Source organism: Narcine bancroftii, chromosome 4 (genome assembly GCF_036971445.1).
Source record: "Narcine bancroftii isolate sNarBan1 chromosome 4, sNarBan1.hap1, whole genome shotgun sequence".
In the NCBI taxonomy this organism is placed as follows: Eukaryota; Metazoa; Chordata; class Chondrichthyes; order Torpediniformes; family Narcinidae; genus Narcine; species Narcine bancroftii.
Window position 1 is genome coordinate 256,265,357 of NC_091472.1, and position 18,059 is coordinate 256,283,415.

Genomic DNA, 18,059 nt, shown 5'->3' on the forward strand with positions numbered 1-18,059 from the left:
TTGTGAGGTTTTTCAGTTGGTTGTTTTTCCAGACTCTTTTGTGTAGTCTTCCAAAGGCGCTACATGCACTTATAGACCAAAAAAAACCATAGATATTGGAAATTTGAAATGAAAACTAAAAATGTTGGAGAAAATCAGCAGGCCAGGCAGCATCCATGAAGCGAGAAACAGAATTTGTGTTTTAAATCAAAGTCTCTTCATCAAAGCCAGGCAGATTTTTTTATGCCAGTGATTCAAATATTCATCTTGTGACCAGTAGGACAGAAATTAATTACATAATCCATCAAAGGAAAAAAAAAATCACTTTATAAATTGCAGGAATCTCAAAGACTAAAAATAAAAGAAAACCTCCCCCAGAGAAAAACTTATTTCCACCATTTTCGTGACCTGGTGTTTTACAGTCATTAAAGTATTTCAGACATGTAATCATAGCAAGGTCTCACAAAGTTAATGATGTTTTTGCTCCAGATTTCAGCATTTGCAGTCTCGTGTCTCCACTTCAGAATTATTCCAGTTTTCCTTAAAAAAAAATCTGCTTTTGCAGCAGACTTCACTTGCTCTCATCTCCATTATAGCTCGTGCACTCACAGTGGCATTGTTTAAGGAAGCCTCTCACATTTTTGCTGTGAAAACAATATTTTTCTAACAATCAGTGGCTTAATTATTCCACAGAAGGAAATAACGGAAAATGAACATTGTCCTGAACTTTACTGTATTTTTTCTTAGAAATAAATGTAATATTTAAAAATTTATTTTGATGTACTGAAGTGATTTGAAATCACTTAAGAACATACAAACATAACAGATGGAGCCAGAGGCAGCTATGTCTTCCATAGAGCATGTTCTGTCATCCATTAATTGGGCAGAACAGTTTCAGTGATCGGGACTGGACCTGGGTTCGAATCCCATGCTGTCTGTAAAGAGTTTGTATGTTCTCACCGAGTCTGGGTGGGCTTCCTCCGATTTCCTCTCACCCTTCAAAAACATATCAGGGTGTTGGTTAATGGGGTGTAAATTGGGCGGCATGGACTCATAGGGCCAAATTGGCCTGTTACAGGGCTGTATGTCTAAACTAAAAAAATATATACCTCAACACCATTTTCCTATACGAAGTGTTCCAGTTTCTCCAACACCCCAAACACTATATCATTATAAATTGCCCACAGCATGCAGCTAAGATGTAGAGAACCTGGAAGTGTTGAGAAAAGGTGTAAGTATATGGTTAATGGTCAGCACAGTCCAGTTCCATGCTGTAAATAGAACACAGAGCAGTACTGCACAGGAACAGTTCCTTTGGTCCACATGTCTGCACCGAATATGATGTATAATTTATACTAAAACTTTGCTGCTTGCACATGATATATATCCCTCTATTCCATGCATTTTTTTGTGTCTATCAAGCCGCCTCTTAAATACTGCTGTTATCTGCTTCCACCACTGTCCATGGCAGGTTAACCCTAACCCTGCCACTCTCTGTAAAAAAAAACATGCCTACATATTTTCATTAAATTTTCTTCCCATCACCTATCATGTGCTATTTTTACTGTCTACCCTTTCTCTGCCTCCCACAATTTTATACACTTCTAATCAGGTCACCCCTCAGCCTCCAATACTCCAGAGAAAACAACCCAAGTTGTCCAACCTCCCCTCAAGGATCAGACTCTCTAATCCAGGCAACATCCTGGTAAATCTCTTCTTAATACTTTCTAAAGCTTCTGATTCTTTCTGTAATGTGGCAGCCAGAATGGCATGCAATCTTCTGAATGTGGTCAAACTAATTTTTTATTTGACTGCAACATGTCTTCCTTACTGTTTTACTCAATGCCACTCCCAATGAAGGTAAACATATCATTCGTCTTTACCAACTCAGCTGAAATATATTTTTAATTGTTTCAGTACCTGAAAGAACTCAGCTTTGTCTTCAAACATCATGGCGATGTACTTGTAATCTGCATAAGCCCAATACTCAGAGCGAGGGAAGGAGCTGAAAAGTCCAGGTGAGGAATGGTTTTCACCATGAAGCCAGACTAAAAACTCCTGCAGTGTGCCCTTGATGTACTCACATTGTGTTTCAAATTGAGGAGCTAGAAAAAAAACATATTTAAATCAACTAAACTGTGTACAGAATGAAATTCATACACTTGTTCACCCTGGCTCAGTGCCCTCCATAATGTTTGGAACAAGGACATTTTTTTCCTTTATTTGCTCCTGTGCTCCACAGTTTTAAATTTGTAAACAAACAATTCACATGCGATTAAAGCATACATTCTAGATTTTATTCAAGGTTATTTGTATACATTTTGGTCTGACCATTGTAAGGTAAAACATCATGAGATGGGAATGTGTAGGGAGTTACCCTGTACAGGGCAGTAACAAGAAGGGGAGGTGTCCTTGTACTCCTGTTAGGTAAAACATCATGAGATGGGACCGGAGAAGGAGTCACCCAGTACTAAGGAGTAACAGAATGCATCCTTGTACTTACAAGATAAGAGAGACATTGATGGATTGAGAGGCAGGAAGCTAGCAGGGAAAGGATAGCAACAGTTTTAGTCATTGGACAAGTAATGATATGATGATGTTCTAAACATGTATCCAAGGGTATAAAAAATCACCATTTTGCTGATAACGGCAGAATGCATTCTCCGACTAACTTGTTAGTCGCAAGTGTTACAATCCGGTAATAAAGAACAAAGAACCCTGATTTCGACTCAGCCTGGTGTTTGTCTCACTCATTCATGAACAAAGCAGACCTAACAATTTGGTGACCCCGACGTGATGGGTGAGTGAACACTGGACGACGGTTTCTGTTTTTTCTGACAATCATCTCAGCCGGCTGATAAAAAGGTCCAGAGAAGCCTGTTTTAACAAAATTCTCTTTTTTTTAAAATCTTTATGATTGTCAGTAAGAACTGGAGATCGGACAAATTAGACGACCACAATTGAAGGTCGCATGCCAGGATTGTAACACGTAAGTGATTACAGACAAGATAAAAGTCCTTAAGGTGTTTGAATGACATTTATTAAGTGCTTCGCAAGAAACTACTAGAGTTTAAAAGTCTTTATTGTGTCGTTGCAAAGTCCAATAGAGTGAGAAGGTGGTCTATAAACAATTGAGGACCTGAGTTTTCTGCCCTAAACTGGTTATTAAGAGGAGAAATCTCCCACGTGAAGGTTGGGCTTTGAAAGAAAACAAAGGTTCAGGCTTATTGGCCTCAATTGTATCTGAGAGACTGACTTATAAATGTCCGGTAGGTATGATAATGTCTGTACACTTGAGAAGTTAAGAATTTATTTCCCCAATTCGCCGTGGTGGAATACCACAGCAGACACTAGAGACCTTGAGACAACAAAAAAAAGTACTCAGGGACGCCTGCCTGGTGAACAAGAACGACGACAGAAGGCTGCGACAGCTGTGTCCGGATCAGGTAGGAGATATTAATGAAAAAGTTGACAAACTCCTAAGAGACACCCAGTTTATTCGAAATACTTTTGATAAGTTAAATGAGGGTATTCCCAACATCACCAAGGAGATAAAGTTACGTAAATTCATAGATTGGTACAGGGAAACAGGACAAAAGTATAGCCCAAATATTTGGTTTTCTAGTTGTAATTTAACTTTCAGACCCCTTTGGGAAAACAGAGAGTGGAAAACGAGCAATCAGAGTATACAGGACAGTCTGAAGTCAATTGGAGGACAAGACTTAGAGACTGTTCTTTTAAAAGATATTAGTCATCCAGCTTGCAAGGAGACATTTTTAAAAGCAATTTTCGTTGACATAGATCCCCTAAACGGACAAAAACCTAAATTAAAACAGGCATTAGAAAGCGGTCCCGCAGCTATGGCTGTACAGTTGCCTGCTAAGACTTTTGACCAAGTTATTAAGGAAATTAATCAGGAATTAGAGGAGCGAAATACCAGTAATGCGGCATTGGAAAAACAAAAAATGCTCCGAAAATGTGTAGACCGCTGGAGGAAGAGGGGTTGGTTACCCGGGGGCACTGAGATGTTCCTGACAGGTGAGGAAAAAAAAATTTTAAAACGTAGAGGCTTAGATAAGCTGGAAGAAACAAAACACAGAAGGGAAAGGAAAAGTGCCTGTTTCCAGTTTCCAGCCACGAAGTGTCCGGGTTTGCTCTCTCCCTCCCTCCTTTCACCCTCCCCCCTCTCTCTTCTCTCCCCCTCTCTCTCTTCTCCCCCCCCCCTCCTCTCTCACCCACTCCCCCTCCCAATCCCAATCTGTGGTGGTGCTGCCCTGAAATCCCCAGGTTGGGCAGGGCAGAGAAATACAATTTGGTTTTAATTTTGTGCCCACAATTCCAGCTCCGCATCAAATGGGATCCTGTTTTATCCTCTCTCCCTCCCTTTTTCCCGCACCCACACCATTGCGGGATCAGGGCAGACATTGTGGGCTGACGTGTAGCTCACTCGAGGTGGGAGGGAAGGAAGGAGTGATAGTTCCCAGTGGTGGGAGACCCAATCTGATCCAGACCAGTGATCACAGGATGAGAACCTTTTAAAACCTTTGAAACGAAAGTGTTAATCTGAAGACTTTTCTCCCAGTGGGGCCAGTGCAAGGCATTTTCTCTCTCTATCTCTTGTGCTCTGTGTATCTGCCTCTCTATCTCTTTCTCTCGCTATGCTCTCTCTCTCTCTCTCTCTGGCACCCCAGATGGGACACTGGAGTCACGTCCCTTATATTCAGATATTGAGACACTGGGGTGTGACAAGAACCACGGGAATAGGGACACATCAGACGAGGTACAGGCCCCTTTAATAAAAATAGAAGGGGGAGTAATAGATGTAGAGACCCCTCTGGAGTCCAAGAAAATAGAAAAGGAGTTAGAGATACAGAAATGGAACATGAAAAAGGTTCAGGATAACATTAAAAACTTAAACAGAGATATTAATGTGCTGGGGCAGATCAGTGAGGATCAAAAAGAATTAATGGTAGGTGTATTGAAGGAAGTGGAAAAGATAACTACAACACTGTCAGGAGAAATTAAAGCTGAAGGAATGGTAATAGGAGTAAAGGACGAAAAGTGTAGTACAGATGAGGAAACGAGATACGATCCACCATGGGAGGAAAGTAGAAGGAAAAGACTCGGGAGGGAGAAAAATAGACATGCCTACCTGGACATAGTTAGAACAAAAGAGAAAGATGTGAAACAACTAAACTATGGCCGAAAAGATTATCTTAGAGATGAACGTGACCAATATACCTTTGACCCTGAGACATTGGAAACTGATAGGGACAGTGACAGTGACAAAGAAGAGTCAGAACAAGGTGGGATAAATAAATGCATGCCAAGAGTAAAGAAGGAGCAGAAATCCCCAAAATTGAGATATCAATGCCCATTACTGATCACGGGACGGGGAACTCAAAAATATGTACCCTGGTCACGAATGGACTTAGAGAGTTTAATGAAAAAACTACCTCCGTTGAGTAATGGGGCTAGTCCATGGATTTCTTGTTTTGAGCGAGAAACCTGCCAAGAACAATTAGCACTCGCAGATGTCAGAACTATCATGATAAAATTAAAGGCAGAAGGGGCCCTGAAGCAAATAGAGAAAATTGTAAGAAGCAGTAAATTGGGGGATGAAATAGAATTTAACCCACTTTGGAATAAATTTTGGGAAGCACTTAGAGAAACATTTCCTACACCCTATAGTTTGGATGCCTTGGTAACCCTTCAACTAAAGGAAGGAGAGACTGCAGACGAGTATTTCACTCGAGCATGGGACTTATGGGAAACAGGGACTGGAGAAAGACCCGACCACAGCCCCTTAGGAAGGGCTCACTTTCGTAATGGGATAATAAACGGACTACCTGCTACGGTTCAAGCAAAATTAAGGGACATTGTGGGATTAGAGACAATGTCAGAGGATTTGTGGAAAAGACACCTGACACATGCAATCAAACGACATCGTCAATCAGAGCATGCTAAGTCAGAAAGTGCGTCCCAGAAGGAGGTGGACAAGACAACCGATAAATTGGTGAGAGCCATAGAACATATAGGGGTTAAATTAGCGGCCCAACAGATAGTCCCACAGGTCATGGGGCCAGTGATAAATCCGGGACCCCAAGTAAGAAATGGTTGGGAAAGACAGCTAGGTACAATGTATAGAGGGGAACATGCAGTATGCTGGTACTGCCAAAATCCTGGACACTACCAGCGGAACTGTCCGGAGGCTGGGAGAGCAAGGGGAAAAAGATTACCCTCTATGAGAGGCTATCGGGGAAGAGGAGGAAACTTAAGAGGACAAGCAAGGGGTAGGGGTGGACATATTGATGGGCCCCAGAGAATCGGGGGGTGGCAGAGTGATCAACAAGTCCAGGCACCTCAGTGTAATGACTATATTGAGGAAGGTGCTGAATTTGATTATTGAAGGTGCCCTGGAGAATCAAAAATCACGCCTCCCTGGGAGCCACCAAAAATTTGGGGGACGGTAAATGGAGAAAAAATTGAATTTATGGTTGACACAGGGGCAGCAGTTACAACAGTGATTAAAAAACCCCCAGGGAGCACATTTTCGGGCAAAACATTATCTACAATAGGATTCTCCGGGATAAGGGAAACACAGCCCTATACAGATAACATCGACATGACATTTGGACGACAAAGGGTTAAAACGCCTGTCCTGGTTGTGCCAAGTTGCCCCATTAATTTATTAGCAAGGGACATTCTTACCAAACTAGGAATAACCATACAATGTTCTGAGAAGGGCCTTCGGTTAACATACCCAGGGGATACAATAAGAAGGGGAGGACAGTTTATAGTAATGACCCCATCTAACGCTTCAGAAGTATTTTCTGGAGTCGGCTACTGTATGATGAACCAGGCCCAGGGCTGATTAAACAGTTTTTTGAGTGGAGGGCCAGTATTCCTCGGTATGGGGATTACCATTATCCACTAGATCCTATGCATGTTACATTAAACTACACCATCCACCCGGACCAGGAATATGAGGAGAGGTGGGACTCTCTAAAAGAAGGGAAGACAGAAACGATACATTGTCCATTTATCTTTGTAGGTAAGGAGGGAATAGCTGCTATGGTTGTCATGACAGAAGAACAAATGGAGTGGTTTTGCTTAGGAGTAGAAAGTGTGCCTCATGTGACCTTGGGTATTGACAAAGATCATCACGCTCGACAGCTGGGTCCGATGGTAAAGGAAGCGATAGGGTGTGAATACAGGCAGACAGAAATCCCGGGATATTCCACCTCGGAGGGAGGAAAACTTGTCAGACTGAATATTGAAGCATGGGACCAGGTAGTGAATGAGAAAGTAGAAAGAGACCGAGCCATAGAAGGAGAAAATATTGATCACAGAGACTCAGACAAATATCTTTCTAATCTGAGTCCACATATATGGACAACGGGGCCCTATGATGTGGGAGTAATAAAAGGAGAGGTATTTCTAGAATTGGCCAACCCCGGGCAGAAACCAATATGGAGAAAACAATACCGCTTGTCGCCCAGTCAGGAGGAGGGTATTAAAGGAACGATAGAAGGGTTAATGGAGTCAGGGGTTTTAAGGGCGGCACCTGACAGTATGTGGAACACGCCCATCATGCCTGTTCCCAAACAGGGTAGAAAAGACTGGAGGATGGTACACGACCTCCGGGAAATTAACTTGGCTACCAAGACCATCGGGAGACCAGTCCCAGACCCATATGTAGCACTTAGGGCTCTGAGTCCGGAGCACGAATACTATACTGTCATTGATCTGGCAAACGCATTCTTCTGCTTGAATTTAGCTGAGGAATGGCAAGACTGGTTAACTTTCACTTACCAAGCACATCGGTACACATACACTAGATTACCTCAGGGTTATAAGGACAGTCCAGGACTGTTCAATCAGGCCCTTAGCGAAATCCTAATGAAATTAAAGCTCCCGGAAGATGTTACACTGATTCAGTATGTAGACGACCTACTATTAGCAGGGAAAACGCCACATGGGTGCCTGACAGGGCAGCCAAACAGGTTACTGGTTATCATGAACATATACAGGGGATGATTTTGAGGTCCCATAACAAAAAAATGAATCTGAAACTAAGGAGACTTGTAGCAGATTGAATGACTACACAGATGAGTTTTGTGGAGGAAGAGTGCTGTACAACTGGCTCCCTGCTAACTGGGATGGTCGGTGTGCTCTAGTAACCCTTAATGCGCCAGTGCTGATTGTCAAAATGCAGGAGGGAGACGAGGATTCCCTAGAATTGCGCCACACAGAGAGTTGGCTGTGGAGAAAAAGGAGGAGTGTTGGACTCTTGGGGCCGGGAGGAAGGAACCCTGATGGGGTATGGATTGATGCCATTGGCCAAGCCCGGAATATTCCGGACGAATTTAAATTAGCCGATGAGATTGCAGCTGGGTTTGAAAGCTTTCCTGTTTTTAGTGCAATTTTTCCCATCACTGTAAATAAGAATGTTAATAGGATCAACCTTATTCACTATAATGTCCAGCGCCTTGCAAATTTGACCAGGGACGTTGTTGAGGCAATACATCAACAACTGTCAGAAACTTCCCTTATGACACTTCAGAATAGGATAGCGATTGATATGGTCCTGGCAGAGAAAGGTGGAGTGTGTGCTATGTTTGGAGATCTATGCTGCACTTCTATCTCTAATAACACAGGGCCAGATGGATCACTCACTAAGGGGTTAACGAAACTTAAGGCATTGGCGAAAGAATTAAAAGCCCAGTCTGGAGTCTCCAATCCTGTTTTATCCTGGTTACAGGGAGTGTTTGGGAGATGGAGCACATTGTTAGGACAACTTTTGCTGGGTTTGTTCATTTCTGTATCAATTTTTATCACTTGTGGCTGTTGTTGTATTCCATGCATTCGAACGCTGGTCACGAGGACCATAGAGACAGCCCTTGCTGACCGTGATGAACTGCCTCCGAAATATCAAGCTGTGCAGGCTGTGGAGCAAGACTATCTCACATTACAGGAGACGGAGAAAGTTGCTGAGATCGATCTGGAGTCTGAAGGGGAATGTGATGGGAAGGAGGGATTGTGAATTAGATTGTTACACATATAATTTTAACCTTGCTTGTAACCCAAATATTATAACATTGATTGTAACACAAACATTATTAATCAGATTGTAGAACAAGTATTATGAATTAGATTGTAGACCATATGTTAACTTGGGAATTTACTAATGTACGGGGGGTTAGCTAGTTTTTTGCTTGGGGGCAAATGGGATGAAACTTGTAAACGGGCAATGGGATCGGGGTGACGGATGGGGGGTGTACGCAAAGGAGGGTTGGGGGAACCCTCGCCCACCAGCCGAACTACCCTGTGAACAGAACCCGTATAGAGCTTGGCAATAATAGGCGAAATAATGTAACGCGGTGGTAGCATAGTCAGGGCGAGATTGTCCTCTAAAGAGGACAAAGGAGGGATTGTAAGGTAAAACATCATGAGATGGGAATGTGTAGGGAGTTACCCTGTACAGGGCAGTAACAAGAAGGGGAGGTGTCCTTGTACTCCTGTTAGGTAAAACATCATGAGATGGGACCGGAGAAGGAGTCACCCAGTACTAAGGAGTAACAGAATGCATCCTTGTACTTACAAGATAAGAGAGACATTGATGGATTGAGAGGCAGGAAGCTAGCAGGGAAAGGATAGCAACAGTTTTAGTCATTGGACAAGTAATGATATGATGATGTTCTAAACATGTATCCAAGGGTATAAAAAATCACCATTTTGCTGATAACGGCAGAATGCATTCTCCGACTAACTTGTTAGTCGCAAGTGTTACAATCCGGTAATAAAGAACAAAGAACCCTGATTTCGACTCAGCCTGGTGTTTGTCTCACTCATTCATGAACAAAGCAGACCTAACACCATGTAGAAATTACAGCACTTTCTATACATAGTTTCCCCATTTCAGGACATAATAATGTTTGGAACATTTGGCTTCACAGGTGTTTGTGATTACTCAGGTATGATTTAATAGCTTAATTGGAGCAGGAATAAAAGTGCTAGGCTTGCTTCTAAGCTTTTGATCACCTTTGGAGTTAGTAGTTGCCATTTTTCAACAGGAGGACCAGAATTGTGCAAATGAAAATCAAAGAAGCTATTCTGAGGCTAAGAAACAAGAATAAAACAGTAAGAGACATCACCCATACTTTAGGATTACCAAAATCAACTGTTTGAATAAATGCTAGAATGTGCATTTTAATGACGTGAATTGTTTGATTACAAATTTAAAACTGTGAAGCACAGGGACAAATAAAGGGAAAAAATGTATTTGTCTTAAACATTATGGAGGGCACCATATATTACAAAATGCATTTTTTCTTTTTTTTCCTTCACAGGATGCAGACTTCACTGGAAATGACGTCCATCCCTAATTTATGTCGAGCACATTAGAGGATCCGGAGACCAGACTATGCAAGGATGATAAATATACTTCCGCAGGGGCATTAGTTCATCAGATGCATTTTTATAATACACCAGTAGCTTCTTGGTTACCATCAATGAGACTAGAAGTGTGCAGGATTGAAGGTAAAAGAACATCATGGTCAACAGTCATCAAGTTGATTAATAATTGCAAGCAATCTTCATCAGCTAATCTTTTATACACTCGGACATGAAGAAGGATGTGTTTTGGAGAATTGTTCTTGAAGGCACAACCCACTCCTTCCAACCATGCTATTCTTTTATCTTAACTTACTCATCCATTGTGTTATTTTCTGAAAGAAATACATACTGGTAATTTGAATTGATCAATATAAACTGATTCCATCATCTCTCAGGAATTGTTCCAGAGACTGGCCCTAGCCATCCACTCAATGAAACAGTTTGCTCTGTAGATATACACTTAGCCTCTCCTACTAATAGTAGGAGCTCCCAATGGTATGGAAACCACTATTCTTTCACATTGTAAAGCTATTATCTTTTTTCTGATATATATTAGCCTGCCACGCATCTTGAATTCTCACCACCAAATAAAATCATAAATTAATGCTCTTTAGTCACTGGAGCAGGTTATTAAATGGCAGAGCATTAATGCATTAATAGAATACTTAATATTCAGAAAGGGGAAAGTTAAAATGTGTTATGCATAGTTAAAAGAGAAAAATAAAGGACTTTAGAAAAAATACATTTCAGTTTCCTTTCCAGAAAACTACAAACAGCACAGAAAAGGGCTTATAAAACGAGATTGATTTAAATGGATTAGCCATTTCCCACAGTAGACACTTTTCAAACTCACTTTCCATATTAACCCCAGTGACAGAATAACTAGGCTGAGTTTTAGTAAGACCCCCCAACTTTGGCCCCTGACCCCCACCCTTCATTGAATACAATAAAGTGAAATTGTTCCATTTATTAGCTTTTGGGCAATACACGCAAAAATTTTAACTGCTGCTCAAACAAAACTTCTGCAGATGTGGGGTTTCACTCTTTGTTTGTGTATGGAATAAATTGGATTGTTAACATTTTGAAGTTTGTGGTTGAGATGGAATTCCATTGCGAGCAGCCATGTGAGTTGGTGTCATGAGTATAACCACATCACCATTGTTGGTTGCAGGGATGCCATGCATCGGACCCTCATAACTTGGCTGCTGAGATTAAATTATGCCTCCCAGATGACTCTGACTGTCAGGCATCTTTTTTTATTCAAATCTTCATCATCCATCATCCTGTTTTGGAATATTTATAATTGCACAGAATTAAAGTCTCTTATAATGAAACCATTGACTCAATGATGATGGATTTAAAATAACAATGTTGCATTGCTTCAAGAAACATCCAAGTTTCTAGAATCCAATTTCCAACACGTGCCCATCACTCATCTCAGTATTTTGGTTCTTTCCTTCCTCATTTCTGCATCAATAGAACCCTACCGTGTCTACAAAATGCTTCAAACCCTGTTCTATTGATTCAATTTTCTGCTGTAACTGATATTTAATTCAATAACCAATAAAATGCTTCGTGCAAATTGTTGCGGTCACTGAGCCATTTATCCCTTCAGTTGAGATCAGAATGAAACTTCAGGGATGGATCATTGATTGGATTCAGGTTCCGGATTCCCCCCTCCCCTCTCCCCTCTCCCCGGTTCCTATGGTTGACAACGTTCATGAGAAAGTGTTACGAGCCCAAAGGACCCCAAAACCCAGCAGCAATAGACATTCACCACGACAAATGGTTACTTAACAAAATTACTTTTAATGATCTTTAAACATCAAAACAGAATCAAACTTTAACTTAACTATATTTTTATTAACTTACTTTACCTAATTTAATCCCCTTCTAATTCTAAGCGCATGTGTATATAATGTGTATTAAGTTTAGAAAAGTTATTTGGTTCACAGTCCAATCTCACTTCTCATTCTTCCAAGTTCACTGGTTGCAGGCAATTCATATACTGTGGACAGAATTTAACATGCATGAAGTTCACCAGGCTTTGGTGTTTGAAAGGTAAATGGTTACCGCTCAGGAAGGCTCTTGTAGGTTTGCAGAGAGATGTGTGGTTCCAGGATTTCCACAACTGAGGTACCATCATTAGTCACCTTAATGTCTTGCTGATGAACTTGCCCAATCAGGGTTCACCAGATAATAACCTCTTTCTTTCAGGTTACCACAGAGTTCCTTTCTGTTTCCCTTATTCCAAGAGAAACACTAGACAGCTCATTTTCTCCTCTTGCATGATACACAAGAGTAGGCCATCCTCCACTCTGGAGCTTCTGTTTCAGTTCCAACAGCTTCTCCTGGCTGCCACTGTTCAGTCTCCCTCTCTCTCTGAGAGAGTGAGACTCTAAAACTGCCAGAAAGCCTGTGCAAAAAACACCAGATCTTCTCCAGCAAACAATAGAAGTCAGTCTTCTGGTTCTTCTGTTGTTTTTAGGTAAACAAGAACCCATTAGTGACCTTTCTGTGATCACTCCAAAACTCTGCAAAGAGCTATCAATAGACATCATGTCTCCTGCTTGTTGCTTTAAAGACAATAGTCCATTTATTTCCAGTTTCTGTAAAGTCACTCATAATATGAATTCTCCAGTATTTTCAAATAAGATTTGTTTTAAAGTGTGTGTATGTAACCTACTCTATCTATTCAAATTTATCTCCCAAAAATATTCCTAAATATTCTGTCACAAAGGAAACAATTCATCCTTTACATCACAAAATCTCGTTAGAACAAGGACATTGACCTGAGGCATTAACTTTATTATTCCTTTTATATTTCTGACCTGCTGAGGATTTCCATCCTCTGCAGGTTTCGTTTCATTCCTGCACAAATTTTGCTGGTGTGTTGTCAAATTAATACACCGAGAATGCTGCAGGGAGTTATTCACAGGACATGGAACTTAAAGCCACATGGGTCAGGGACAGACCCATTGCACCTCCTGTCAGTAACAAGCATTATATCCAGTCAAATTAAAACTATGCCTCTTGCCCCTGATAGATATTCCTCTATCGCATAATGTGTCCATCTAGAAGTTGTGCAAATGCTATAATTGTATCTGCTTCCACCACTGCACCCTGCAGATTTCCTGCACATCTCTCTTAAACCCTCCCCTCACCTTAAATGGTGTACCCTTGTGTGTGACACTTTTACGCCATGGAAAAGATTGATTGTCCACCATATCACTGCTTCTCAAAATTTTATAACCTTGCTGTGATGCTGTCATATATTTTAAATTTACCTGTCGAGTATGTGCAGGGAATACACCAGTTTATGTTTGTTTGGAGGAGGGAAGGAAAAACTTCAACCTATAGATGCTAAATAAACCAGCTGTTTCCCTCCAGCATTTTGGTGTTTTTACTACAATTATAGCGACTTCAGCTTGTGTTTCTTTTTACCTTACAGAAGCCATCTGCTAGCACAGAATAATTTGAAAAGTCTGTTAGTTGCAAAAGGATAAATAAAATCTAAAAAAAATTCTTGATACAAGATAACACAGGAGATGGGAGAATTTGTTTTTAAAAAAAGTAAACCTTCCGTGAGTAACGCTGCATGAGCTAAGCTCTGCTGCAGGAGGCAGACCTCAGGCTTGAGTGCGCATACAAACATGTGCATTGATTGACAGGTGGCATTGGGACCAGCGGAGCCCGAATTGATAGATGGGACCGAGACCCTGCTGCTAATTGACAGGTGAATGCGGTACGTCCGTGAACCTTGATTGACGGGTGGACCCAGGACTAACATGAGCCCACATTGACAAGTGGTTATACTAGTGTACCAGTGGTTATAACGAGTTGCCTTACCTTCTGCACCCCTTAGCTTCAGCCTACTCAGTCTAATAATCAATCTGCCACTGGTTAACAAAAAATCCAACACTTTTTTAAAAAAAACTATCAGTCAATGCTGCATGTGAAAATACCAAATGAAGGAATAATAGCAACTTTCATTTTCATTGTGTCTTAAATATAGCTCCAACGAGTTTAATCAAATGATAAACCACTGCATTAGTTGATAACTAAAAGTGGTATAAGGTATGTTTTGAGGAGAATCATAATGAAGGAAAGGGAGGCAGATATTTTGAAGGAATTTTCAAGGGTTTGGAATTGACCAAATGCTGGATTTGGTGAACCACAGAGACCTTCATTGAGCGGGTAGGAGAGAAATGGAAATGCGTCAGACTGTGGACAACTTCGAAAACTAGCAGAAGAATTTTAAAACTACATAACTGAAACAGCAATCAAGCAGAATTGGAAGAACAGGACAGTGACAGATACATCACCAACTGTAAAATTTTGATGTCCTAACTATATGGAGGAGAAAATAATGAAACCTAACTGGATGTACATTAAAAGAGTGAATATACACAACACTTTCCAGGTTCTAATATTTCCTAATTTCAAAACATATCTTCAAGGAAACATGGGGACGATATTTCGAATTACTATCTTATTAATCCAATAAACCAAATTTTGTAGATGCAGCTTTATGTAGCTTTAATTCACTGAAAAAAAGGAAAAACATTTTGCATAACTTCAAATTAAGATTTTCATAATGATGAATAAACAAAGCATTTAGGTATATTTAAAGATACAATGGTGTTCAACTTTAAAAAGATACAAGAAGAAATGAGATGAATTCAAATAAAATCTCAAGCTCACATCTCCTTCATAGTTTGTCAAAGAATGAGATGCAAGCTCTAAGTCTGCATGGATATTATGACATATTACATCACAGTCACTATGGTAATAGTCTTTTTTAAAGAAATAGGCACAAAATTAACTAAGAATCAATTAGATACTTGCATTCCGGCCCCTAATTATTATAATAGACATTAATGACTAATATAATAATTACTATTACAGATAAAAAAGTAAATATGATAAGTATAAAATTAGAAATCAAAAATTTGTTTCTTGTAAAAAACAGATTTTAGTAATAGGCCGATTTAAGTAACCAGTCTTGGCTGAACAAAACCTTTCTTATCCAGAACTGTGTCCATGATTTTCCCCAGCAACCCAAGAACTTCTTGGTGCAGAACCGTCCATGGTAATTACATCTCCGCATATAAAATTGCATTTAGCTTTAGACCATTTTTGTAATAATGAAAGATATTCTTTAATCCAGCTTTTCTAAAATAAATCTATCTGCGTCTCACATAAAAATCTTCTTTCTGAAATTGACCCACAGGCATTAAAGGTTTAAATTTAAGAAGAGATGTTTTGGTGTAAGTGCCTCGATATCATTTGAATTGATATAAATTTTAGTTATTAGACAACTATTTAAAATAGCTTTGAATTCGCACAATATTTTCTGAAGATAGTCATCACTGAATACTTGATTATTCATAATGGAATTAAGAATTTTCTTGATTGATCTAATCATTCTTTCCCACACACCTCCATGATGTGATTCGGTGGGTGGGTTAAATATCCAACTAATTTCTTTCTGAAGTATTGCATCATGAATTTGATGTTGATTCCAATTTTGAATTGCTTTTCATAACTCTAGTTGAGCTCCTGTAAAGTTAGATCAATTATCAGAATGCAATTCCTTTACTTGACCACATCTGGCGATAAAACATCGAAGAACAATGATTAAAAAAGTCTGTATCAAGCGATGACGCTACTTCAATATGAATTGCTCTTGTAGTCAAACAAGTAAAAATAGCTCCGTATCATTTTTCAACACTTCTTCCTCGTTTTACTTGCAAAGGACCAAAATAATCAACTCCCATGTTTGTAAATGAGGGTTCATCAGGTGAAACTCTGTCTTATGGAAAATCCACCATTTGTTGTTGTTCAGGTTTAGCATTTGGGTATTTCACTTTGAGTGATAAATCTTGCAGAAGCCTGAGCTAATTAATACTTTGACTTTGGCCATGTTCATAGGATCTAGTCTTCTCAAGCTCTAGTCTTTTCTCTTCTCTCTTCAATAATCTCTTTTGTTCTTCACTAGCCATTTGTAACCTTTTAAGTTGCTCTTCTTGCTCCAATTGATGTTTCTTGATTTCAGCTTCTTTATCCTCAAAAGCATGTCTTTTACTCCATCCACTCACATTGTGCACAAATAGAAGTCTGCTTGAGCCTTTGCATCCATAGCTGATATGCTTGATGCACACGAATATGCTTGATGCGCGCGAAGCTGTATTTGCTTTAGATGCCTTTGAAGACTTTGAAGTTCTTCTTACGCTCATAACCTTGGAACTACTATCATCAGGATTCAAATCTTAACTTTCTGATACCACTGATTGAATCTTCTGCATTTCACTTGGTACAGCACCAATGGGACTTTAGAACATACATTCATCTCTTCCAGTTTCACTAACCTTTAACTCACTTAATGAGGCCTGCAGGCCCTTGATATTGTCCTCTGCTTGCTTGGTAGTTGAAGTCGCTTCTTTTATGGTGGCTGGCTCCAATCTCCTGCCAACCATTGTCAGCCCCTCTTGCTGGCTCAACTCACAACTGAACAGTTCTTTGAGAGAAGCTGTTTGCTTAAGCTCTTTAGCCTGATGAGACTTCTTCTTGTCCATCTTGGGTTCTTCACACTACAGCCTGTCTTCTCCTGGCTTATCCTGGTTTCTGGGAACTATAAACAAATTTGTATCTTGCTTGGTCCCTTTCAGAGAATTTCTCTGAATTGTCTTTATTTGGTTCTGCACATAAGCTTTCTTATCAGGTGTTTATAATAACTTTTTAAGAGCACATTCTTCTGGGCTTCCTACTGGATTCTGCTAAGCAGAGTTGTATCTTATCTTTCCAAGGTCACAGGAGTCTTCTTAGACTTTGACTCAATTTTAAACTACGCAATTCACAGACATGTTCTCATAGAGGCTTCTGAAATATTCTATTTTTACAGCGAAAATGTCTCTTGTCTTTTAACAAGTTGAGTTCTTTCAAACAAATTTTACGAGCCTTTCTTCCAAACAAAGTTCACGATTATAATTTTCTTTGAATCAAAATATAGATGACACTTTTCATGTTCTAATATTTCAAAACATGGAAACGTGGGGACAATAAATGTTGAAGGTCAAAAAATGCCTTTGTAAGGTTACAACCAAGTGTTGTGGAAATGGGCACAGTGCTCAGAATAACTGGCTGAGGAGACAAAAGAAATATGAGTGATGTATACCAAAATGACAATGTGAAATTAGCACCCAATTTTGAGGATTCAATATTGAGCGCTTCCTCAGAGGCATAGCAGTTCAAGGCTATGTTCCAGGAAACTAGTTTAAGGATGCCTTAACCAGACCCAAAAGAATTTAGCTCTCAAATAAAGCTGTGCCCTTAATTCTGCATTAATATACATTAAGGCATCAGTCTCATTTGCAGATTTCACAGAATGTTTGTTAATAAGTGTGATGATTTTATACAGGCAATGATAGGGAACTTCTAACACTGAATCTCAGAAGCATTAACATCCTGGTCTGAACCAATATCCACAACTATTTGAGAATGCTCGAAGCAAGAGAAGGACATTCAAATAGGATTAATCACACTGGCATTTACACGGCTCACATTGGTGAGCATAAAATTCATTAATAATCATTTGCCACTGAAAATCAAAAACAACATCTTTCCTCTCTCACTGGCACAACCAACCCTGCATTGAAAATGAGATCTATTTTCTGACTTGT

At 39.9% G+C, this 18,059-nt stretch overlaps 1 protein-coding gene and 1 long non-coding RNA gene across 6 annotated transcripts in view; one reads left to right on the top strand and one right to left on the bottom strand.

Annotated features, from left to right (window-relative positions):
- The window catches only part of hspbap1 (hspb associated protein 1), a 171,149-nt gene that overhangs the window by 111,067 nt on the left and 42,023 nt on the right, over positions 1-18,059 (bottom strand). For all 4 annotated transcript variants that reach the window (XM_069934805.1, XM_069934806.1, XM_069934804.1 and 1 more), the window contains exon 3: positions 1,900-2,084. In XM_069934805.1, coding sequence (XP_069790906.1) covers positions 1,900-2,084 — 185 coding nt within the window. The remainder of the gene's footprint in view (positions 1-1,899; positions 2,085-18,059) is intronic.
- LOC138761891 (uncharacterized) lies at positions 2,324-11,610 on the top strand. Of its 2 annotated transcripts, XR_011356573.1 has the most exons (4): positions 2,324-2,968; positions 10,056-10,122; positions 10,332-10,521; positions 11,549-11,610. It is a non-coding gene; the product is annotated as an uncharacterized lncRNA (long non-coding RNA). The 2 variants fall into 2 exon arrangements; XR_011356572.1 differs by having other exon boundaries at positions 10,332-11,610.